Source organism: Pistacia vera, unplaced genomic scaffold (genome assembly GCF_008641045.1).
Source record: "Pistacia vera cultivar Batoury unplaced genomic scaffold, PisVer_v2 Contig581, whole genome shotgun sequence".
Taxonomy (NCBI): domain Eukaryota; kingdom Viridiplantae; phylum Streptophyta; class Magnoliopsida; order Sapindales; family Anacardiaceae; genus Pistacia; species Pistacia vera.
Window position 1 is genome coordinate 764,018 of NW_022196425.1, and position 26,332 is coordinate 790,349.

Genomic DNA, 26,332 nt, shown 5'->3' on the forward strand with positions numbered 1-26,332 from the left:
AGCAAAATTCTGTAGAGGAGAGAGATGGAAAAAGGACGATTGAAAAGGGCAAAATAGTAAGTTGGAGAAGGAACTGTCATCAATACTACAGTTTCAAGAAACAAAATCATGGTATTCACTTAAATTTTACCCCTTGAACTTTTGGCTGTCTCCATCTCAACCTCACAGCGCCCCCCCCCCCCCCCCCCCCCCCCCCCCTCTCTCTCTTTTTTTTTTTTTTTTTTCATTTATTTTGCCATTTTCACAAGCCCTAACGCTACAGTTCTTGACCTCTTTCCTCTTACTATAATAAGAATATATCTTGAATAATGAAAGTTAAGGCATAAACAAGTCTATATAAGAGGTCAGTTGTTCCTCCTTTTCTAGGAAAAAAACAATGACTTGATACAATTTCTGAAAACAAAGCCTACCAAAATTCCACTAAACTGCAAAACTTTCTAGTATTACTCAAACATAGAAACTACAAGAGAGGGAGAGAGTCTTCTCACTCACTCCCATCAATCTCATCGGACCCAAATTCAGCCTATCATCACCCAATATTACTCTTCTAAATCTTCATTGTTGCTCCATTCCTTCTCTTCCCTCTTTATCTCTCTCCTCTAAAATGGAAATTCTGTAATATCAATCAATAATTCTTTCTTTTTAATTTTTTCTTTTCTTTTCTTGAATGAGTGTGTGGTTGTTTTCATCAACAGTAACATCTGCCAACCAAAAAAAAAAATCTCATTCACTGCAGCAAGAATTATAAGAAACCAAAGATTCAGTACCATCGATCTTCTCAACTACTTCTCTCTCTTCTCTCTTTCTCTATATTATTATACTAGTACTCTCTTCCTATCACAAAAAGAGAAAACCCTAAAAAACAGAAGTAAAAACACCTCTCGTACGAACAAACAGAAGTACCATACTTATAAACTACAAGAAAAATTGGATAGTTGTCTTAGTTCTTGCTCTCCATCTCCATGGATTCAATCCAAGAAATGGACAACTCAAACACTGAAAACGCAGGAAGCCTCACCCCAAACCTAGCCACACCCAACAAGAACTCAGTTATTGCAGCCCCTTCTTCATCGTCTCCATCGCCAACAAGTTCCAGCCGCTACGAGAACCAGAAGCGACGCGACTGGAACACCTTTGGTCAATACCTTAAAAACCACAGGCCTCCTCTTTCTCTTTCTCGCTGCAGTGGGGCACACGTCCTTGAATTTCTTCGTTACTTGGATCAGTTTGGCAAGACCAAAGTCCACACCCCTATCTGCCCTTTCTATGGACACCCAAACCCTCCTGCTCCTTGCCCCTGCCCTCTCCGCCAGGCATGGGGCAGTCTCGACGCGCTCATCGGCCGTCTACGCGCCGCCTTTGAAGAAAACGGTGGGAAACCTGAGGCTAACCCATTTGGTGCACGCGCTGTGCGGCTTTATCTTCGTGAGGTTCGTGATTTGCAGTCTAAAGCAAGAGGGATTAGCTATGAGAAGAAGAAGCGTAAGCGTCCACCTCAGCAGCAACAAATTCCACTTCTCCCACCACAACCAGGTGCAAGTTAAACATATGATGGAAGAAGAGAAAATAAAGAAAATCCGTAAGCAAGAAGTTTTCACAGTATGGTCTGTTGTAGTTTCTACTTCTTCTTATCTTCTTGTTGCTTGATCTATGTGGGGTATTTTCTTATTTCTGGTTATTATGAGTTAGTATTATGGTACTTTAGTACATGTAGAATTAGTCTACTTGTTTTCTCTGTTGTCGTCTGTCTGTTTGGTTTGACAGTAAGCAAATGGTTAGATCTGGAGATACCTTTGAATCTGCTTTCGATGCGAACAGTGATGGTGTTACCAGTAGGAGACTAGTAGTTAAATACTCTAAAAGTGGTAGTAGGATTAATTGTACTAGCAGTTATTGTCCATGTGAAACCGAGAGAGCATCTAATTGCCCTCCTCGTTTTATGTACTTGAATATTCATCTATGTCAAGTATTAGATTTGCAGATTATATATGTATTTCTTCGTCCCTTTCTCTTACTCTCTTTCTTTTACATAATGTTTAATTTCCTAATTCATGAATGGGTGTTGGCAATTCAGTTCGTGGTTGTTAAATCTTTGAAACTACTTTACTTTAAGAATAATATGTCAGATGTTTCTTATAATATATTTATATGGATATATATGTCTAAGATGACTGGGTTGCAGCTGGTGCTCAGTTTCTCATCTCTGCTACTCTTTATATCTGACTTATAGTGTGTTGTCACTTTAAATCCTTTACTGTTCGAATACTTATATTATATGCATGGTTTATAATTTATAGTGTGTGAAGTTAAAACTCCAAGCCCTTATTAATATAGTATTGATTGAAGTTATTAACATCGCACTTTTGCCAACGAAAACTTGACAGTGGCCCTGGAATTTTTTCAATTAATTGATAAATGTCGTTTCACTAGTGCTGTCATTTCAGGCTCAGGTGAAGGCCAGAAACAATGAAAATGGCAGACAATTTGATTTCTTTCTGGTTAACTATGGGTTTGATTTATTTGTTAAATTAAATACTCTAAACTATATCAGTAAAGTTACATGTAAAATTTTCTCTTATTTGACATATCGGTTTCAGTTTTTTAAGAAAAAAGGAAAGACAATTACTCGATGAAATAAATTACAGTGACCACAAGAACCATTAAACAGTGGAAACTAGTTAGATTTCCAATCAAGTGAAATTTAGTTGGACATGTATTTAGATTAGAGGTGCATAGATAAGGGACAAAAAGTACTTAACATCCATTGTTTGCTGTTATTGAATATTTGATGCTCATAGTGCATTTAGGCAATTAAGAAAGGAAGTTATGCATGAGATTCGAGGGAAAATTTTTCTTAATCAATTTGGCCGACAGTTGATCTGTGATTGGTTGATACGGCCATCCCTTTTGGATTTTCTGATTATATTAGGCTTAAAAGAAGAATTAGCATAATCCCGCTCATGTTCGGAGAAGAATAAGTGTTTGATTGTATATATGAGCCATTGGCTAAGAAGGAAAACACTAATGGTAAATGGAACAGATGCTAGAGAACCTTCTTTTCTTTTAAGCGATTCTAGTGGGGTATGAAACTGCCACTTTGACGCATAGAGGAGATCTATATAGGTGCCCCTAATCATTTTAGTTTATCATGCTGTGATTATAATATGGTTTAATTTTTGTATTAAGGGACCTCCTCATATTAATGTAATATCAAAAGCATTACTCTCTCATTTCTCAACATACATATCTAGCCTGCGATGAATTCAGCTTCCTTAGGATTAACTTACTCCAAAAGTGATTTCATTTCTCTTTTTATTTTAACTAATTGTCATTAATTGATTCCACTGCCATGGAGACGATAAAATACATGTCTGAAGGTTATATTTGTGCCTGATGTGTGTGTTCTTCAGTGATATGTGACTCACTTATCATCTGAGTTAATTCTTCACCATCAACTATCTGTCTTTGTTTACATGTGCTAAGAATTAATGCTGGTTAATGGTTTTGGCTGAAATAGTTATCTTCAGATTTGAGATCTTGATCCTGCAGTTATCGATCATCTAATTCGCTCTTCTCCATTGTTCATATCAAGTCATAATGCATGTCGTTTTTCAATTGGTTTATAAAAATTAATTTATGATCTGGTTACATTACTGTTCAACTGAAAAGAAAGTTCAGCTCATCACTTTTGGCAGTTAGGTCTCTCTTTGCTCTATAGGGCCGGGTATGGTCATCCAGGTCGCAGATCGCAGAATTGAAGCTCTCGTCTCTATTTTGATAACTTTGGCATCACTGTTTAAATTTGAATGGTGATGTATGTAACATAGTACTCTAGAATTAATTGTGAAACATTTACATAATGTGTTATAAATGAAGGTTACCAAGAATAAGGGCAGGTAAATAACTTCCTCAATTGACTATATAAAAGTTTAGGGCAACTACAGAATGCTTTCTTTAAATTCGTTAGAGACGTTACAAATGACTGGATTATCTAAATTACCACCTCTTCATTCATTGCATTTTTATGTTCATGTGTTAAGAGGAAGAGAAGGTGTAGTTTGGATGGTAATCGTGAGGAAAATTCGAGTAAATGTGATTGTCGTACAACTTTCCTATATTTCTATCGACTTGTTAAGTTATTCTCTTGTGAGTGATATGTGACATCAGAGTCTCTTACTAGGTTATTAATAACTAGATTATTTTAGGGTGTTAAATTAACTAGTATTAGATTATATGGGAATTATCATGTATAAACATTATATATGAGTTCCGCTTGTAATTTGATTCCTATATATATATATATATTTCTTTTTATCATAACGTGTGACAGACTAAAAGTAAAGAAGAAATAACATTATTTCATTATTATCGTTATCATCATCATCATCATCATTCTTAAAAGTTACCGACAAAACGTTCTCGATGGGCCTAGCTTTCTTTCACATTAGTAAAGATGGAAGCGAAAAGAATCTTTTGAATGACTAGAGATTTGATCATAATCCATCAATGGACAATTTTTGCAATTTGTTTCATGGATGAAATCATTACCCTAAACTAGTGAAGCCAAGTGTTCATGTGAAAAGCAGATAACTTGCTTAATTATTGCGGTGACATTAAAGTGTTGAAACAAGGATGAAGATCACCATAACTGAAACAAGGATTGAAGTGTTTGAATTACAAGGTAGCGGTGAACAATAAATTAAGCAGCAGCAGTAGCAGGAGAAGACTATGATTAATTGGCTTCTTCCAAAAAAATTATATATATGCTGATAATGATATGAAAATGGCTCTGGAGAGTCGAGAGGCATAGTCACAAAATCATTAATTCAGGTGTATCTAGGGATCTAGCTAGGGTCCATAATTCTTCCTTCAAAAGAGTGACCTGATTGACAAAGTGCAAATTATAGAAGAATGACTTAGTAGTTATAATGGAATCCTAATAAGCCACTAATCGATTCGAAAAGCAAATCCTAACTAAATGATGACTTGACATACATATATATATATATATATATATAATAAAACTTCTCTATAGTGATACTCAATATAAGAATAAACTCTATATAGTCATAAAAAATTATATTCCCAACTTAAGATAGTTATAAATAAGAATAAACTCCACATTGTAATAAATTATAATTTTTCTAATTCCTATCTTAAGGAAAGTTACCTCTACGTAATAATAATTATGTATATATTGCAAAAAAATATATTATTTGTTACATTAAAGGTTTAAGATGAAATAAAATATTTATTTAAAATTGTTTAGGAGAATGACTTATGCTTTAGAGTTGTTATCACATCTTTTAACTAGCGAGTACATTACTCGCTAATATGGACATGTTCTTGTTGAAGCCAAAATATTTATAGCTACTCAAGCATGTTTGGAGCTTCTTGGCATGAAACTTTTTGTATTTCCGTACTATCATCTTCATGATTATTTATTTTCTTTTCTTGGGTAATTGTAGCAATGATTTCTTCTTCGATTGAAGTATACATGACTTGTTGCTCATTTGAATTATTGAAGAAGACATTAATATCCATTCGATTAGTGTAGTGAAGTTGTCAAATATGATCACTTAATTCTACAATGATTTTTTGATTTTTCTCATCCACTTTATTTATAACTTGCAATTCATCGACATCAGTGGTCTTAACTTTGTAATGCTTAAAACAATTAGCAATTGTCTGTGACTTCATATCAGTTTAACCATGCAGCAACTGTATTTACAATTTCATCAATGACACTTATCTTTGCTGTTTTAAGACACGATCTTCTATTCGTTTAAAAAATAGGCAATTGAAACACTTAATTAAAATTATAATACTATTAAAATATGAATTGAAATCTTAATACTGTATTACTAAAACATGAATTATAAAATAAGAAATTTTTGTAACTACACCTCTATTAAATTATAACCTCTTCATAGTAATAAAATTATTTAGTTCAATCATTATGATTATAAAAAAGTTTTACTCTTCGTAATAATAAAATTAATTAATCCCATCATTATGATTATAGAGAGGTTTTACTGTTTGAATTTTTTGGTAATAAAATGATTGTAAGCAGATCCTCTCTTATAAAAGCGAAACCATAATTGAAGAATTGGAACACACACATCTTTCATATTTAATTAATTAAGAACAACAAAATTATATTTTAACATGTGTTAGATTTAGACGAGGACCTTGAATATTTAACTGTAATGTGCAGTCATCTCATCACAGACTTCAAGCCGTCCAGTTCTCAAAACTGGAAAAGAAAAGAACTAAGCGCAAGAAAAGACATGAACCGTCACAGCAAGGCTTCAAGGTTGAGTAACTTTTTATGTTGAATATTTCTCTTATAGTAATAACATTCAAAGGAGTAATTATAATCATCTCCTTTTTTTTTTTTTTTTTTTTTAATTTTTATTTAAGTAATTATAATCTGACCCAGTAAACAGTAATGTTTAAGCTTTAACAGTTCCACCGTGATTCATTTAATTTTGAAATTAAAGCAACTTCTGGTGAAGAAGCAGNTCTATATAAGAATAAACTCTACATAATCATAAAAAATTATATTCCCAACTTGGGATAATTATAAATAATAATAAACTACACATTGTAGTAAGTTATAATTTTTCTAATTCCTGTCTTAAGGAAAGTTGTCTCTGCATAATAATAATTACGTGTACATTGCAAAAAAAAGAAAAAATATATTATTTGTTACATTAAAGGTTTAAGATGAAATACATAGTAATAATTATGCGTATATTGTAAAAAAAAAATATATTATTTGTTACATTAAAGGTTTACAATGAAATAAAATATTTATTTAAAATTGTTTTGGAGAATGACTTATACTTTAGAGTTGTTACCACATCTTTTAACTTGCGAGTACATTACTTGCTAGCATAAACATGTTCTTATTGAAGCTAAAATATTTATAGCTACTCAAGTATGTTTGAAGCTTCTTATTACGAAACTTTTTGTATTTCCGTACTATCATCTTCATGATGATTTCTTTTCTTTTCTTGGGTACTTGTAGCAATGGTTTCTTCTTCAGTTGAAGTATACATGACTTATTGCTCATTTGAATTATTGAGAAAGACATTAATATCCATTCGATTAGTGTAATGAAGTTGTCAAGTCTGATCACTCAATTCTACAATGACTTTTTGATTCTTCTCATCCACTTTATTTATAACTTGTAATTCATCGACATCAGGGGGCCTAACCTTGTAATGCTTAAAACAATTAACAATTATCTATGGCTTCATATCAGTTAACCCATGCAGCAATTGTATTTACAATTTCATCAAGGACACTTATCTTTGCTGTTCTAAGATACGATATTCTATTCGTTTAAAAAGTAGGTATTTGAAACGCTGAATTGAAATCATAATACTATTAAAATATGAATTGAAATCTTAATATTGTACTACTAAAATATGAATTATAAAATAAGAAATTTTTGTAACTACACCTCTATTAAATTATAACTTTCTTATAGTAATAAAATTATTTAGTCCCACCATTATGATTTTATAAAGGTTTTACTTTTCATAGTAATAAATTAATTAGTGACACCGTTATGACTATAAAAAGATTTTATGTACATTGAACTTTTTGGTAATCAATTGATTGTAAGCAGATACTCTCTTATAAAAGCGCAACCATAATTCAAGAATTGGAACACACACATCTTTCATATTTAATTAATTAAGAACAACAAAATTATATTTTAACATGTGTTAGATTTAGATGAGGACCTTGAATATTTAACTGTAATGAGCAGTCATCTCATCACAGACTTCAAGCCGTCCAGTTCTCAAAACCGGAAAAGAAAAGAACTAAGCGCAAGAAAAGACATGAACCGTCACAGCAAGGCTTCAAGGTTGAGTAACTTTTTATGTTGAATATTTCTCTTATAGTAATAACATTCAAAGGAGTAATTATAATTTATAATCATCTCCATTTTTTTTTTAATTTTTATTTAAGTAATTATAATCTGACCCAGTAAACAGTAATGTTTAAGCTTTAACAGGTCCACCGTGATTCATTTAATTTTGAAATTAAAGCAACTTCTGGTGAAGAAGGAGTGGCAGTGGATATATACGTAGAGAATAAACAAGGAAATGAAGAGTAAAATCAAATGAAATTTTCTAGCAAATTCTGGAGTGATGTGATAATATAGTGGCATACGTACTAGCTAGCTGCTGGTGTCAGCCACTGCGGCAACTGTAGAAAATGGAAATGAGGGTTAATTTGGGTGGCAGTAAGTCTGCCAAAATTTACCTTCCCAATATAGTGTGTGATGAATCATTGATTTAAACTTATGCATGCACCCTTCTCTCTGTTAAAGAAGGTCCCTCCTGCCACACTAACTTACTGCACTTCGCAGTTAAAAGATCTAAACACAACTTTTCAATTCTTTGCATAAACAACCCCACACCGGATTAGCACATCCTTTCACACCCGCGCAAGATCCCAGCCCTCCAAATTGAGTGTCAAGCTTCTCCATTTTCCCTATTCTTTTTACATTTATTTTAATCCAACACATTTTCGATTCAATTTGATTTCAGTTCACTTTATCTATACTTTTAATACAGACGGACTTAAGATTTGTCTTCTTTCAATGAATGATATAATATTATTCTGGAGTAGAGCTTTTTGACAAAGTTCAAGAAAAAGTTCTCCGTAAATTCTGAATTAAGTTTTCTAACAAATATTTTAGAAATTGTAAAAAAGTGATTGATGAAGACGTCAATTTACCATGATTTTCTTCAGATTAAAATTATGTTTTGCCCTCCATCGATGGTGATTATAAGTATTTACGGCAAAACAAATTGAATCCATATTAAAACAATGTCAGAAAATAATTACCCGTTGAGGACGGGGACGACCAACATTATGTATTTGTATTTGAATGGTAAAAATTTATACAAACGAGGTAAATATGTTTGGGTAATTCCATCTCCTTCCATGCAATTGGAAATTACCAAGAATAGGCAGCATCGCAATACACAAAATTCAAAATCACTCACTCGTACGAGAATCCCGCATTCTACGGTCAATCCGACGGGACGTTTAATTTGACAAAAATATACAGGTGGGTCCCTGATTTGACCCAGGACCCCACCAACCGTGCTAGCCCCACGTGCAAACCTGTCATTTATGTCGGCTACTGTGACACGTACTTACTTAAAGCCTACTGTTATTAAAATTTACCACAGCACATTACTAATCTCACCGCCAAGGCGCCAACCACACCTAATTTCCCATCTTTTAACGGTAGGATCAATTTGCCCTCGGTGTGTGTGGACCGTACAGGATCCTTGTCGCGTCCTCATCATCACCTTTAATCTCTTTTTTAATGTTTTTAATTACCTAAATGGGGTCCAAAACAGTCAAAATCTTAGACGTTGTTGGTGGGATGGGTCCATACATTCCACTTTTAGCGGTTTGATTTACATAAAAAATACTTTATCATACGGACATTTTGTTTTAAAGTTTGAAGTAAAGAAATAGTAAAATAATTTCCTTTTGTTTTCTTGAAAGTATAAATAATATTTTCGCAGATGTCATGTCACATTGAAGCAACTGCCGTGGCTTTATAAGAATGTGAGATTCTACATGGGTCCCACTTAATTCTTTTTTCTTTAAGTAAAAACAAACTCCACTTATTTTACCCCGAAAGACAAAAAGGAGTTAAATAATAGTTACTCCTATATTATAAGGTCACCACCCCTAGGAATGGATTACAAACTAATACGACAGCTGGATAGTTTCTCTAGCAGAAGCAACCAAGTGTGGACAATTATTGAAGTGGTGTATTCAGAAATGACAAAAAAGCACAGAAATCGAAGTCCATTGTCGTTGACGCAGACTTAATAGTTTCCTTTTCTTCCCATTTAAGCTTTAAGTCTGTTCTCATTGCCAAACGAGATTCAGATGTCTCCCATATAATTATATTCATCTAGCTACCTAATAACTTTGTTTTGGTTTGAATGATTGACATTGACAGAGATGGACCAGCCGTAAACGGAAACTCTATTTTTATCAGACGTTTAACTTGTCCAGTCCAACATCAGTTTCAATTCAATTACTAGCTACCAAAGCTTAGGTAGGATGCACATGCACTCAATGAAGAAAAAAGGAGGAGAGAGGGGGCCCCTTCTTCAACCGCATGCTTTGATTTTTGGCAGAATGCAGAGCGGGTCAATTAATCGCATTTATATAAATGTATTATCTGATGTAGATTGGACCCTGCCACTTCCGTTCCACGCAGTTCATCAACTGTTTACCACGTGTCTGTTGTAGGCAGCTTGCTTCTTAAGACTGTAATTTGTACTGTTTTTTATCAGTTGATTTTGTAGTAGTTCTGTTTCCATAGAAAGATGACGAATTCTCAGCAGCTATCCGTTTGTCTTCAATAGCGCTTTTCAGTCAAGATTAACAGCCCGCGTTTTGTTTTCTTATTTTTACTCACTTTCACATATACTTCCAAAATGAAAACTCAGTCTGATTATTTATAAGGATGGGAATATCTGATACCTTATTGTACAAATTAGCATGCATGAGTAAGCAAGCTTAGGCAAATCTACATTGTGAGTGTGGTAAAGAGCAAGGGCAATTAACGTCGGGCCCTGCTTGTCTTTGGCAGTCTTCAGCCCTTTAGTTAATTGGTCATTGATCTTGCTAAATCTATGGTTAACTTAGCTTTTACTTTTTCAGTCAATGCCATTCACAAATTGCCATTTATAGAGATGTACCACGCTATACATATCTTTGAATTTCATGCTGGATAGGAGCATGTAAGCATTTATAACTTCAGAAATCTAGAAAACCCTAATGTTTACAATCTTAGGGCACACAGTAGTCTTAATATGTAATGTGAGCATATATACTTTAAAACGAATAATATTTGTATTATGTGCATATTAAGTTTGAAGCAAAGAGCTATAATATATATTAATTAGAATTTGAAGTTGATTGATATTATCAACTATCAGGCCAATACTGATTTACGAAGTGGACCAATCATTCAGAGAAACTTTTGAATCTTGAAGATGATGGACCGCACCAGAAAGACAGATGGGTTTAATTTAATTAAGTCATTGTTTGTGTTCAGACTTCAGACCAGTCAACTCTGTCACCGATATAAGAAAACTTGATTGACTGTGAAAGAAAGAAAATGATAGACGTATAATTAATTACTAAGACAGCTAGAGCCAGGCATAGATTTAATTGATCGGAAGAAAAAGAAACTATGCAAACTTATCTTTTACGTAAAGAGGATCCATCATGCAATAGAACAATAAATATGATTTAATGTAAATTTGACATATGTACATGTTTCAGTAATAACGAGGGTTCGTTAATATGAAATTATTTGTTTCTGTTCTACTGTATGTGCTCATTGCCGATTGTGTCTCAATAATTTTCTTTCTCATACTGTTTGGAATTGCGGACCTCTCTACAGGCCCAATACTGTTTACTCCATAGCCTTTGTTGGGTCCTTGTTCCTCTTCAACATTAATCTTGCCCCAAAAAGCACAACCATGTTTTCTCAACACATGAACCCTTTCTTTTGTGCATTTAGAGCTCTGTAATCTGTTGGTTAACCTTTCACTTTAGCACAAGGTTCATCTTATAGGGAAAGATGTATTTTTAATTTCAAATGTGTGGAACTCCCAATCTCGAATTATACGAAGTTATGTTTTGACATTATTAGTTTTAGGTCTGGGCTGAGTTATTGAGCCCGACCCAACTAAACCCTGTTAATGGGTAATTCGGCATTACTAAAGCCCACAAAGCTCAATTTGATTTGGGCTCTTACTATTATATAATTTCCAGTTCATCACACCACTATTTGAACTAACCATTGCAAGCTGCAAGTGAAGAAGTGCCAAAAATTGGTCTTACATAAATAAAAATTTTGTTTCCTTAAAACAAAATTTCCATTTTGTAAATGAAAATAGAAACAAATATCATCCAATCCATTCTTTCAAAAAATCAGCATATTTAATGCCAGCAAAAACCTTATCACACCACCGACATGAAATCACTTTCTAGTTTCTTCGTTCACATCATTACCGCGAAAAATAACGGCATTTACCAAACTCCCACCCCGCCATTCCCGTTAAATATCATTGTCTTCTACTATACACTAGTAGATCCGAAACCCAAACAACAAACAATGGGCTCTCTCCCTCCATCTCTAGACTTCCCATCTCCCAAAATCTCTGAAACAACCCTCTTAAACCTTTTCAAATCCCAACAAAACCACCTTAACTACTTTTTCCAACACCTTTCCTTGCCTCAAACCTTGTCTTTCACCCAAACCCTCCTCAAATGTCGGGGTACAATCTATTTTACAGGTGTCGGTAAGTCCGGATTCGTCGCCAACAAAATCTCCCAGACATTGATCTCTCTCGGCATCAAGTCCAGTTTTCTCAACCCTGTTGACGCCCTTCACGGCGATATCGGGATCTTGAACGATCAAGACGTTTTGGTTCTGTTTAGTAAGAGCGGAAACACGGAGGAGTTGTTGAGAGTCGTCCCGTGCGCCAAGGCTAAGGGTGCGTATCTGGTGTCGGTGACTTCGGTTGAGGGTAATGCGCTTGCGAATGTTTGTGATATGAACGTGCATTTGCCGGTTGAGAGGGAGTTGTGTCCGTTTGATTTGGCGCCGGTTACGTCGACGGCCATTCAGATGGTGTTTGGGGACACGGTGGCGATTGCTATGATGGGCGCTAGGAATTTGAGCAAAGAAGAGTATGCAGCTAATCATCCGGCTGGAAGGATCGGAAAAAGCTTGATTTTTAAGGTCAGATTCGGATTAATTTGTGGATCTTTTATGAAGACTTGATATGTTATTGATTGAATTTGAATTTTCCACTGATTTTATATGCAATGTATAAGTTGCTGTAGATAATCTTTTGGCATTTGGGTAAATTTAGGACTTATTCATTTCAATTACTCGGTTAATTGTTTAATTTGGGTAGCAGTACCTTTGAAAGTGAAATTTTACCACCAAAAGTTTGGAAATTGTGTATGTAACTATTTGAGTTTTAGATCTCCTAGTTGTGCTTGATCTTAGGTGTTTTCTTATTGGATTGGTAATAATGTGATAGTGATTATTTAGTTGTCGGTGTGTGTGTTTGGGGGTGCAGGTGAAAGATGTGATGAAGAAACAGGATGAGCTTCCAGTTTGTAAAGAGGGAGATATGATAATGGATCAGTTGGTGGAACTCACCAGTAAAGGATGTGGGTGTCTGCTTGTTATTGATGAAAATTATCACCTGATTGGGACATTTACCGATGGTGATTTGCGGCGCACTCTCAAGGCTAGTGGAGAGGGCATCTTTAAGCTCACTGTGGGTGAAATGTGTAACAGGTAAATGAACTGATATTTAATTCATTTTGTTTTATTCACTATAGAGATTTACCTCACTTGTGCACCACAGATTACATTATATAGCAGCTTGAAAATTCCAATGTAGTTTGTATAATTTTAGTAATGGAAGCTTATAGTTTCTCACCATTTTGCTCAATGACAATGAGCAAAAGGTGATCAATAATTAAGTGGGTGGAAAGTGGAAACACCTATATGCGCACACCCATCTTTTGCAATTAATGGAAGCTTACAACTGTTTCATGTTTTTTTTTTGTTTTGTTTTTTTTTATTATCAGGAACCCAAGAGCAATAGGCCCAGATGCAATGGCAGTGGAAGCCATGCAGAAGATGGAATCACCACCATCTCCTGTACAATTTTTGCCTGTGATTAATGACCAAAATTTATTGATTGGAATTATCACTTTGCACGGATTAGTTTCAGCTGGCCTTTGATTTGTGTAGCAGCCTTCCTTGTGGGTATTCTGAGTATTAGCTGTGGCACGATTCTTTGTTTCTGTTAAAATTTTTAATCACCCGATTGGTTGGTTCTTTGTACTCCCCTTAGAGCTTTACTATTATGCTATAAATAACAAATAGATTAAAGGGAAAATATCATTACAAAAGAATTACAGGTCTATGGAGAAAGTGTGTGAGTTTGTATTCATTAGAAACGAGAAACTGGTTTCTTTTTGGCTTACAAGAATCATTACTACATGTGGGTTTTCGTCATTATCACGAGAAGAAAAAAGTGAAAGTTGAAATCTGGAATATACCTAACTTAGATCTCAATAATTGATGAATGTGGAAACTTTCGATAAATCACGTCTGTTAAATAATTTGAGGTTAGTGAATCACATACTTTTCTGATGATGTGAATCTTGTCTAATCGAATGAAAAAGACAATCCATTACACTCCCAACTCATTGAGGTGTAATATGAATTCTGAAATGTGTTGGTGTTGCCCGTAGCATATGTCGCTGAGATGATAAATGGAAGAAATCGCAAGCGGAAAACAAGGTTGAACAAAGAAAGTAATCAAAATTCAAAAGGATAAACAAAATCCAATTAACTAAACCAATGACAAAAAACTTGTGTGATGTAGAAAAAAGTAGACCAAGTTACTCAAAATATGAACTGCTCAAATATACTTCATTACTACATAGTGTTGAAGAGGATTACAATCTGTATATGAGAACTAAGAACAAAAGTATACAACTTCTTTAGAAGCATCTATCATCTAACAGTGCGCCATTAGCAAAATTATGTATGTGCCTTAAGCTGCTGTTGCATATTCATCCTCTGTTTCAGCTAATTTGTTCATATTGATCAAGGAAGTTTTTCTTTTGGTATGAAAATTATGTTGAATGTACTGTAATGTACGGTCGGCAGATTTGTTCACATGATTAGTCACCCTAAACATCAGTAAGAATCAAATTCTTCTTGGAGCTTTAATATGCTCAACTTTGAACTCAAACAGAGTATTCCCTCTTGTACTCACCAGAAATACATTTTAAAAGTCACGATGAAGAAATCTGTTTCAGGAAGGCCATGATTATTTTCGATTGAAGCTAAGGATCGTGTCTTTTTCCCAAACTGAAATCAAGATCTCATGTCTCCTCAGACTCTGAGGATGAGATACTAGAACTATCTTCTTCAGAAGAGATTTCTAACACCTCCTGTCTGCTTAAAAGGGAACTATTTTCTGCAGTTCTGCTTGAAACAACGGAAGGTTTTGAAGTTTTCTCTTCTTCTTTTGGTCCAGAACTTGAGCATTTTTTTTTAAGCATCCGTGCCTTCATTTCTTCTTTGATGCTAGAGAAGGCCTTCTTCCCAAAGCCATTACATGTAGCAGCATCTAGGGATTTCTGCTCTTTCTGTTTTGAATCTTCCGGTTGAGAGTTTGGATGTAAACCATCTCTGGAAACAGAAGAGTGAAGAGAAAGCTTAAGATCATTTCTAGCCCATCTGTAGACTGCACTTAGTTTTCCTTCCACAGCTTCAGCAAGAACATCCAACTCACTGATCTCGTAGCGGAATAGAAAAATCTTTTCGCTCAAAGCACAAGAACAGAGCTGCTTTACATGATTTAGGCAAGAATATATGTTGGCAGAACAGGGACAACTCACCGCTGAAAGGTGTAAATCGTAGAGACATATGCTGCATTCCTTTTTGCTGGAAACATCAAAGTCTTCACCCATCCTCTTTGATCGTGAATAGGGGCAAAGATACTCTCTTCTGTTGCTTTCTGACTTGATACGTGACTACAAAAGAGAGAAAATGGATAAAGAAAGAAAGCACAGATAAATAAATGAAAGTAAAATCCTCTGTAAAAACACTTAATCAGGCTAATTGCTCGAAAGACAAGTATTGACAGGTAAAGCAAAATGCAGTTGCGTCAAAAAAGAATCCAAAAATAATGCCTCTACTTGCCCCAGCGGGGAAGCGAATTTGACAATTACTTCAATACCCTTAAGGCAGAATAGTTCAGACCACAAACAGGAAGGGAAGAATTGAAAGCCAAGGGCTTACCTTTAGTGCCTTTGCTAAGATCCCATCCTTTCCACAAGCATCCTTCCACCTTAAATTTTCTAAGGTGTTCTTACTTAACAGCAAAATTTCCCATTGTGCCCTGACAGCTTCCCTGGCTGCATCCAGTAATAGCTTATCATGGGAAATAGATGTCTTTCTGTGCTGTTCTCTATAGAGTTCTACAGCATTCTGACCACAATGTAACCAATCAATGGGGGCAAAATTTACTGCCTCAGAACAATTGAAGCCACAGTCAAATCCCGAATAATGCGCTCCAGGAAAGACCAGAACAAACTCTCCAGGATATTGAATGCAACGATAAACGGGTATACCCTCAGACTTCAAGGTGGAAGGAGATAGTTTTGTGACCTGTTTCAAATATTTTGAACCTCATAACATCAAAGAACTCTTCTGACTATAAAATAACGTCCAGTAATAAAATCTCAAATTTCTTCTCTTTTTCTCATATAATAACTTTAGCAAGTGGCCACTAAAATGATGAACCTTTATGGTAACAGTGACAGCTCCTATAGTGAAGCTTAAACATTATTAGCAATAACTTCATTTAGAGAATCTGCAGAAACGGCTTCTTTTTGTCTGCATTGACATGCACATGTTTTCACAATAATAATTAACAAATTGTTCAAAGGATGGAAACAGTATTATGCTGTAACAAAAAGATCTTCTTTGTTGGCATCTACCAAGTGTCATGAAGGTTCTTCAACTTCTTAAATATTTTTTTCCGTAAATTCTCCCTTCCATTATTACAATTTTCTTTGTTTCTATACACACACACACACACACACAGAGACACACAGGGACCAAAAATCACTGCTTGTGTTTCAAAGTTTATATTTAGTATCCACAAAGTTTTCCAGTTTCTTAAGCCAAAAAATACTGTAAAGGGTGGAGGAATGTCAGAAATCATACTTTAAAACATGTTGGAAGCAGAAACAAGTATTTAACAGAGTATCACTCACAAAATTTCTCTATGATGTCCTTGCCTCATTCTAGGGGAAAAGCATGCCAACAAAGTAGTACTAAACATACATAAAATAACACAACTTTATTGAACAGAAGCTTTTTTCTTACACAAAGTGATAAATAAAGAGGTGACCACTCACCATCCTATCACGCAACTTAGACTGTTCAAATAACAAATCTCGAACGTACTTCTTCCTAGCAGTTTCAAACTTGACAGCATATCTCCCTGGGATGCCTTGCCAAATTTTAGGCGCACCCATATGCATATAACAGAGTGAGTATAAATAGTGCTCTTCAACTTTCTGCTTTCCAAGACCAATTGGATAATTAAAAGCAAGAACCAAAAAATGGAAGGAAATAAAGAACTCTGTAGCAATAATTAAAATATGAGAGAAAAAAAGAACTATGTATAAGATAGCTACAACCTACAAAATTCATTATTCACAGAGCATTAGAAATACTTCAAGATCTATAACAATCACCATAAAGTGCTTAGCATGAAGATGATATAATTGAACTCAGATGTGCAACTAAAATCTAAAATATCATGGAACTATCAATTTATTCCCAGGCAGAGGAAAATAATTAAATCTTACCCAACAAACTGAAGTAAAACACATTCCTATCCATAGCTGAGGTACCAATAAACCAGAAGTATGGCAGTTATGAGAAGAGAGAAGAGAACCAGGAAGCCTAGGTACGTTATTCAAGTTCCAGCCTGATTTCAAATACTTCTGGTAGTCTGAAGTTTCCGAAGAATTAAATACAGTTGGAAATCCACTGCAAAAACTCCTAGTATCCAGATTGTAACCGTAAAGCACCTACAACAGTGCACTAGCATGATAAAAGAAATGCCCAATAATACAGAAAGTTTATAAACTCAATGAACTCATTATATCCTTTCCCTACATACCTCAATTTCCTCTGATGGATTCTCAACAATTCGTCTATATTCACCCTCAATGTTCTCCACTGATGGTTCTGACTGTTCTTGAAACACTGTGGAATTGGCATCCACACTCTTAACCATATCTTTCAAGCAAAAATACTGGTCCTTGAAATCTTCAGCATATTTCTTAAATCTTTCAAGAGTAAATTCTGGTCCAGGTTCAGATTCAAAGCCTTCAACATTGAAGCATCCAACTTCATCCGAGTTCATGCCACATCCATTACCAACCCCACACCCTAAACAAGCTCTCAAGGTCCTTCCCATTTTGCCATTCATATTTTGATCAATTTTAGCTGCTTCGCTCTGCAAATACTGATTTTGTAGCTCATCAATCCGTTGAATTTGGGTAACAAATGTAGAGCTATTCCATACATTTTTTTCCTTTAGAAGGCATGGTGGCTTCCAAGAAGGAGGAGGAACAATACGACATATTCCATATTGTTCTGATCTGAGACGTATGCTTGCGATATACTTAAGTGTGTCACTAAATTCCTGCATATAAAATTCAAGCTCCCTCAACAAGTATAAATGTGCAGAACACTCTTAACATCAAACAGAAATCGAAGCAGAGCCAGTATACTGTTCAAACTTCACTTATTACAGTTACAAAAGAGAGACCTCTTCAGTTGGGTGAAAAACAGGAGCCTCTTCAATGACATCTGTTTTTGCATCTTCAGGACACCACCTTGCAGTCACCTGTTTCAAATTTTAATTAATTGTTCCATGAACACCAAAGCATAAGAAAGAACTGTCGTGGGAATGTACTGAAATTTACAACTCATAAAATTGAAACAGAAAATAAATCATTTAATAAATGAAAATGAACCTTCAGACAATCATCACAATCTGGGCAACCACGGGTAACACCTTTTGGAAGACAAGTTTTTGAAGAGAGTTCCTGTCAAAAATATATTACATAACGATTACAACTTAAATCAAACATAGAAAATATAAACTAACCCAGTTATTTATGTAATTATCCTCAGAGCATTCCTTCATTTTAGCGAAAAAACAGGAGATTTTCCCTCTCATAGAAGTGTTCCAATTTCAAAGTTACATAAGGACTAAACTAATTTATAAAATACCAAATGTCTGAATTCCCTACCTTAGTCAAATGCTTTGATCATAAAAAATAAACTCAGAAGTTTTGATGCATTCTATGGATAAAAACTAGATTTAATATAATTTCCATTCAAACCACTATTTCTTCCAACAAATCATTCATTTCATGAATGCAGCTCAACTCTACCCCAAAGAGCAACATTCTAGCAACATTAGGACAGCTACACAAAAACCCCATTGCCATTTTCTACCATCTAGAATATCTACAAATACACGATTGCCTGACACAAACAAATAAATCAATAAAACTCAAGAGTTTTTTTTATTGATGTAGTCCTTGGTCTTCTGTTTCAGCACATCTCTCACTGATCAACCTACTGAAGTGCCTCAATCTAAGAGCCAAACCTTTCTTCTCTTATCATTCATATCTCAACAACTTCATTTAATCATTTCCACATAATTTATGACTACAATACAATTTTGTAAAGGTAATTTGTGAAAGTATGTTCTCTCCATTCTGTGAATATATGCATGTAAATCAACCTCTCCAGGTCCCTACCCCAGCCCAACCTAACCTTAACTCACCCACACAGACCCAAGTGTCATCTACATGATAAAAATTGCAGTTTACGAATGTACTTTTACAGAATTCCCCAAAAGGAAAGAGTAATACTACACATACAACATTTTCATACAACATTTCTCATGCAATATGATGTGACAAAAGATGATTGAGTGAAAGTTTATTTTTAATTTAAAATTAATTAGTTATCTTTTGCCACATCATGTTGTATAAAAATGTTGTATGTGTAGTATTAATGAGAAAGAAAAGATATCTAACCTTAACAGGTTGGCCAGACTCAGATTCCACTTTATTCAGATTGTTCTGTTCATAAAGTATCCAAGGTCTGTTCCTACAAGATGTCTTTAGTGTGGCATCATCAACCGTACCCGATACAGTGTTTGTCTGGTCCGGATCTTTGGATGTATTGCATGATTCCTCACAATTTTCTACCTTCTTCAATAGGAAGGATGTACGAGACATGAAACCTGGTGGAACTGTAAGTTTATCCGAATCTTCATTTCTGGAACGCTTTCTAACACTTTTTGTCCCCATTAGCAATCTGAAAAGAAGATTGACATTAAAGCTATTTATAGAAAATGATAGTATTTGAACACATTGAAAATAATAGAGTAGATTCCAACTGTCAATCTCACTTTGGCAATTGCTTAACAGTTCACACCAACCCAAAGCCGTAATCATCTGCAACAAGCCAATAACAGAAGATAATGCATGAAAAACAAGCTTACAAAGATTAGAGAAGGCCAACCACAAAGGAGAAAGTAAATCCCAGGTTTTTAAATTGGGAATAATCTGAAAGTGAATATACTACCGGTAAGGGAAGTGAGGTCCTATAAGAGTGTAACCACTTGTATGAAATCCATCAACCCATGGGTGTTAAGTTAACAGGACTTCTGTTTTCAGCTCTGAAACTTACCTACAAACGGTTTAGAAAGATAAATAGATTGAATCTTTCTTCTGCTTGTCTGCTCTTTCTTCACTCGGTGGTTTCTAAACAGGGATGTATATCAACATCTGATATGGTTTTCTATTTTGCATATTTCTTGAAGTCCTGGTTGCAGAGCTGACGACATAAAATATTAAAATGACACAGCTATATTATCAACCACATTGATCTCCAGTTAAAAATTAGAGACCAGCACTTTCCTGCAAGAAGCCAATAACAGTAACAGGTAATGGCACCCAATTGGTTGATATAACGGAAAGAAATGAAACCGGGAAGCGTTCAACCATAACTCAAAATGAAATTTGCTCTAGGGAAATTCTGGGGCCAAGGGACACTTCTTAATAGCAAATCATTTCGCAATTCATTTCGAATTAGTACAGAAATCCTAATCAAATTTTGCAACATAACAGTGCATCATTACAACTGAAATTCTGTGTTTAAGCAAAAAGAAAACTAAAACTTCTTTTAAAATAAAAAATAATAATAAGTAAAACCCATAACAAGGCTCACTGCTCACACAGCAAAAATTGAAAAAAAAAAAAAAAAAAAAAAAAAAAAACACCTCAAGCATGAAATTCAAATTCAAATGCAGATTAAGATTAAGAAAAAAGAAAGAAAAAGCAGAAACACAATAATGCTGTCCGTAGACTACAGAAGAAACTGTAAAAGAATCCAAAATATGAAAAAATAATTCACATACCAGACATAAGAGAATGGCGAGATATTGCGTAATATTCAGATGTCATCAAACCATAGATTGATTGGATTGTATTTGGCGGTGGCTTCAATTGGTACTCGAGTTGGGAATTCTCTCTGCCCATCAGTTTCAGCCAGGCTTCAGGATGAATTTACGATTACGCCCTTGAAGCGTGAACTGGAAGATCATTGACGTCATACGTTTAATAAAACACGTGTTTATCACGTGATACTAGAATCAAGTGGTGGCTGCTGGTATAATAAATTAATAAGTTAATAATTCTCTTTAATTAATATTTGAGGATATTAACGAAATTGGCTATCTTTTATCTGTAAAAATAAATAATAAATTCTATGATTTTATTTTATTATTTGTGAAAAATACCTTTAACATATGTAATGAGAAAATAATCATGTTGATTTAAAAAATCAGTATATGTATATGTATAATACGGTTTGATTGGATGCATAAATGGTACCCTATCTCATTTAAATTATCTTGTCCACGTAGACATCTCTAATCTTATGAGTCTTCCAATTAATGAAATGGTTTGACTAGTTAATCCAATTAAGTATCTTCTTGTAATAAAAGAGTATTCGTGTGCATGTTATCCATCAAACAGGGTGGGGTCATGGATCCAATTTCATTCTTAATGCAATTATGAAATCAACATGGACTGCATAGTGCTTCAAACCTAACTGGAAATTCAGAGGATTCAGATTAAAGAATATAACACTATTATTAATTTGTTAACCAACAAACACGGACCAAATTAATTAGCTTTTTAATGTATGTTTTTATTAATGGATTAAAAGAATAGGGTATAAACCTAAAATAATAATAATAATAATAAATAAATAAATAAAAAATCAAGGATCAAGTATCAAGTAAATTAACCAGATTATATGTACATATAAAAGCAAGCATTTATTTCTTAATTACTTGGTGTCTTAAAATGTATCATTTTTTTTTTTTTAATCGTCGAGGGTGCCTAGACTAGCTTATGCGCATCTCAACTAATTTTCTAGGACTTTAAAACTACCTGTTAAATAAGAGCTCCAGTGGCTACCCTATTAACAACTAAGGAGAGATTCAAACTCAGGATCTATTGAGTAATACACTCAAGAGTTCCTATCGAATCACTAGGTCATCCAAAAATAGTATAAAAAAAAAAGTATCATTCCTCAGTCCTCGATTCCAAGTGAGATAATAAAATCGATTGATATTGTCATAAAAAGAAAGCATGATATATATCAAATCAACAATACACTTTTTTTTTTTTTTTTTTTAAGAATCAGCGTCAAAGTTTATGCCTTTTTATGATTTCATTCATATATATATATAATAACAAGACAAGCAATAACTAGATTTTTACAAATGCAGCATATAAGAAGGGCAGTAATGGGCAGTAACATGTTATGTTGAATTGGTATTTTGAGTGGTTAGTAGTTTAGCTAGAATAAAGTTTAGTAGTTCAGTTAAAATAAAGGGGGACTTAGTCAGTGTTAGCTCCTCACTCTAAGGTTGGGATATCTATTTGTTTATTTTATTAGTTAAAGGCAATCTATATAAATGAGATGTTGTTGACAGACTATTCGAAGTGTACAAAATCGTGCAAGTAATAAAGCTCGAGTAAACGAGTGTCGAATCTCAAGAGAACTACCTACCAAGTACCAAACTAGTCTATTTTATTGCTATTTGATGAAACAGAATTTTATGAATGACTTTAATGAAAAAGAAAACAAATTAAAATCTAAACGAAATCAGAATTTTAGAATAACTTTGGTATAAAAATCAATATGACTAAACCCTAGGGCACATATTTCACACCAATTTAATCCTATGTATTGACAATCATTACTAACCTATTTAAGCTTATTCTAAAGGCCAAACTCCCTATTATTCCCCTAATTTTCTCTCGAACAATTAGTGAATTAACCCTTAAACAACAACCCAAAATATCTCTAAGTTGGATTTAGAAGCTAAAAGATCATTAAGTTCTATGAAATTTACCAGAGCCTCACAAATCGCGGTAACCTATCTCTAGCATTCGCTCAATCTATGGTTTTATTACCTTTGACAAATCGAGTTTCATCTCTCGATCTCAACCCAACCCAGGATATCATTCAACCCTCGGATCCTTAAGAATTGAAAGTATTACACACAATAATAAAACTTAGACTTAATGCTCAATAAGAAATCAATAAAGATAACGTTAACACATATTCATAAATTGGGCTACATCTTTAGCCCTAGAAAAGAGTTTTAGTTCATAATTGCAATAATAAAAACCATCATTCTATTAAATGACATGAGTTCAAGAAAAAAAAAATATAAACACTTATCTAATTGTTGAACGAGAGCTTCAAGAATCTTGATCTCCAAACTAGTAGCCGTCCTTTTCTTTCTCTCCAAAAAAACTCCCTAAAAACTTCTTAAAGACCCTTCTTTATATCCTAGGGTTTTGATCTTACTTAGGAAAAGAGTAAATGCCTTAGCCCATTCAGATTAGGATTAGGATAATGCATTAACATAATAAGCCCGTGACCCATCGCCGCGGCGGTAAGAACAGTTACTGCGATGATCGTTCTTTCTATCCAAGGCATTCATGATCTTCAGAATTTGGTAAATTTATCAACATAAACTTTGTAGCTCTCTGAATAAGCTTTCCAACGCCACTAGAATCGTCAAATTCTGATTTCTACAGCTCAAGTTATGACAAAAAAATCAAAGCACGCTCATCTTGAAGGATTTCCAGATTTTACGTTATATCTTCGACGCGTCACAACTTTCTCGTTTTAACTCCGATTCTTGTACCATTTGTTCCTACGTGTCATGAATTCCATCAACATCATTATTTTTCCTTCACATATCTGTTTGAACTTGAAAATACTCAAAATACACCCGTGATCCCATAAAAGGTATTTATGAAAGAATTTATTCAAATACCACAATTTAAACACATTTTTCCATAAATAATATAATTAAATCACTAACAAAATATAAACTTTCAAGCTCTTATCACAACCCCCAACCAGCTGTTTGCTAGTCCCTAGCGAACTAAACGATAGAATAAGTCTCTAAGCTTGAAAATAAAGCAACTAATTTAAAACCTATATCTAAACTCTCCTAAATCACTTTCGTAGATTGACACGATAGCATTTAGCGTATGCAACAAGCCTTTAAACCCCTAAGCGGCCCTAGTCGGATGTGTTGTAGTCTCGTGAGGGTTTCCAGCGATGATACCCATAAACATCCACACTAAACTTAACATGAACTCCAAAAATAAAAATAAACATAAAAAGAACTAAGCTAACAAAAATTCTTGGATCAATTCATAGAAGTGTCTCAAAAATCGCATATACACAAAACAAATAGAATAATTAAAAATCATGTAAACTCATAGACAATGCAAACATCAATTTCGTTTTCGTTATTGACCCTAGAACATCCATACAACCACAAACCATTAGTCTACAAACTTGGATAGTTTTATGCATAAAATTCATGAATAAGATTTTGATATTAGTATTCGGGTTATGACTTATATGTGAATCATGGAATCAAACTTCATAGGCTCACTTTTCAAACCACTCGCCACTAATGTAGAATTTCACATTACCGTGGATCAATAGGTTTTTGTAAAGGTTGTAACGTTAGGCTAGGGTATGAGTTCATGAAGGAACGAAAAGGGAAATTAACAAAAAAAAAAAAATTAAGAGACTTAATTTTTATTCAATCTTATTACTATCATACACAACACTTCCCTTTTTCACTCAATAGTTTCCCAACCTCTATCGAGCTTTTTCTTTTTGACAATACTATAAACCCATTCATAATTCTACTCTTCACAATGCTTTTCAACGCCCACTTTTCTTTTTTTTTTTTTTTTTTTTTTTTTTTTTGAGCTTTTTTTAAAAGATACTTAATAAGAAGAAAGTAGAAAACACACATACAATCCCACTGATCTTACAAGCACTCCACAACCCCCAACCAATTTCTTCGCATAAACCTGGGTTGTGGCAAAACTACACTTCCGCACCATTACTCTTACTAAGCTTGAATAAAAATTATCTTAAAGATAACATGGGTCGGATTGCGTTTTAGGCTCATAATCAGGGTAGGGTAAACATTAAGTTCAAATAAAGAAAACAAAACAAGGCTAAATTGTGTTTAAAGGCTCAAAGGGTTAACTAGTGATGACACTAAAAAAGGTTGGCTTGAAAGGCTCAATCGGTCCAAAAACAGCCTAAATCATTTCTTAAGTGATGTGAACTCTAGGATTTCGCCTTGAGTAGTTGTCAAATGAGTTATAGAGTTTGTTGAGATCGCAACAATGTTCATGGAAAATTCACACATAATACATCTCTAAGTAGGTAAACTGAACCACTTTCAATCCACATATCACTAGGGTCTCAAACTAAATGTCATTAACATTTACAAACATCCGTAATTAAAGGTAAAAATTAATGTCCTCCATTAGTTCTATGTTACTGCAATCACATCCCTATCATAGACATATAACTTCATCCAAGAGAAAAAAAATTAAACTCACAACATAAAACAAAAGAACAAACAAAACTGCTCTCTAAATCCAAAAAAAAAAAAAATTCTGCTCAATTTAAATTCCTTAATTTGCTACCCCCAACAAAAAAAAATCAACATTTCCTCAATGTTAAGAGTAGAAACAAGAGAAAGAGAACGTTATCACATTCCTCAATGTAATAAGGCTGTCCAGTTCGTATACGCCAAATTTGTTCTTAAAAAAAAAAAAAAAAACACTAAACAGACCTTGTCAGCCATCATTGTTATACAGAAAAAAAAAAATAATGGATATAAAGAGCATTATCAATAACAATGTAATAAGAGTTCACAAAGACTTAATGAACAAACGGTAACAAAAAAAAAAAAAAAAACCAAGTACATCAAAACAAAACAACAAAAACAAACTACACTGACAACATTAAATAAAAACACAACTGAACTTTCAATCTACTCCTTTATACTCTCCTCAGAATCATCATCAGAAGCATCGCCTTGCGCCTTATCCGCTGGGTATACAAAATCAGTCCATTCACACCTTGGTGCTGCTATCCTAGCATGAGCAAGTTGCAATCTTTGCATCTCATGTTGCACCCTCATTTGCCCACTCATCCACGTCATCCAGGCTTCTTGACGATTCTGTTGCTTTTTCA

At 34.1% G+C, this 26,332-nt stretch overlaps 3 protein-coding genes across 7 annotated transcripts; 2 read left to right on the forward strand and 1 right to left on the reverse strand.

Annotated features, from left to right (window-relative positions):
- The first annotated feature begins 737 nt into the window (after positions 1-737).
- Positions 738-1,993, forward strand: LOC116109514 (protein LIGHT-DEPENDENT SHORT HYPOCOTYLS 3-like). The gene has a single exon (XM_031395739.1). The coding sequence runs from the start codon at positions 963-965 to the stop codon at positions 1,542-1,544; it is 582 nt and encodes a 193-aa protein (XP_031251599.1). The 5' UTR covers positions 738-962; the 3' UTR covers positions 1,545-1,993.
- Positions 1,994-12,143: 10,150 nt separating this feature from the next.
- On the forward strand, positions 12,144-14,101 carry LOC116109509 (probable arabinose 5-phosphate isomerase). The gene is made up of 3 exons (XM_031395732.1): positions 12,144-12,817; positions 13,164-13,387; positions 13,684-14,101. Exons 1-3 carry the CDS (start codon positions 12,188-12,190, stop codon positions 13,838-13,840), a joined length of 1,011 nt encoding a protein of 336 aa, XP_031251592.1. The 5' UTR covers positions 12,144-12,187; the 3' UTR covers positions 13,841-14,101.
- Positions 14,102-14,505: 404 nt separating this feature from the next.
- LOC116109504 (putative lysine-specific demethylase JMJ16) lies at positions 14,506-21,287 on the reverse strand. Of its 5 annotated transcripts, none has more exons than XM_031395720.1 (11): positions 21,141-21,287; positions 20,411-20,557; positions 20,130-20,175; positions 19,753-20,035; positions 18,676-18,747; positions 18,468-18,545; positions 17,814-18,341; positions 17,497-17,721; positions 17,041-17,202; positions 15,917-16,285; positions 14,506-15,648 (listed from the first exon to the last, which is right to left on the reverse strand). In XM_031395720.1, exons 4-11 carry the CDS (start codon positions 20,026-20,028, stop codon positions 14,995-14,997), a joined length of 2,364 nt encoding a protein of 787 aa, XP_031251580.1. In that variant the 5' UTR covers positions 20,029-20,035; positions 20,130-20,175; positions 20,411-20,557; positions 21,141-21,287; the 3' UTR covers positions 14,506-14,994. The 5 variants fall into 5 exon arrangements, with proteins under 5 accessions (XP_031251580.1, XP_031251579.1, XP_031251582.1 ...); XM_031395719.1 differs by having other exon boundaries at positions 20,411-20,640; XM_031395723.1 differs by having other exon boundaries at positions 15,530-15,660; positions 20,411-20,640.
- Between the last annotated feature and the right edge of the window lie 5,045 nt (positions 21,288-26,332).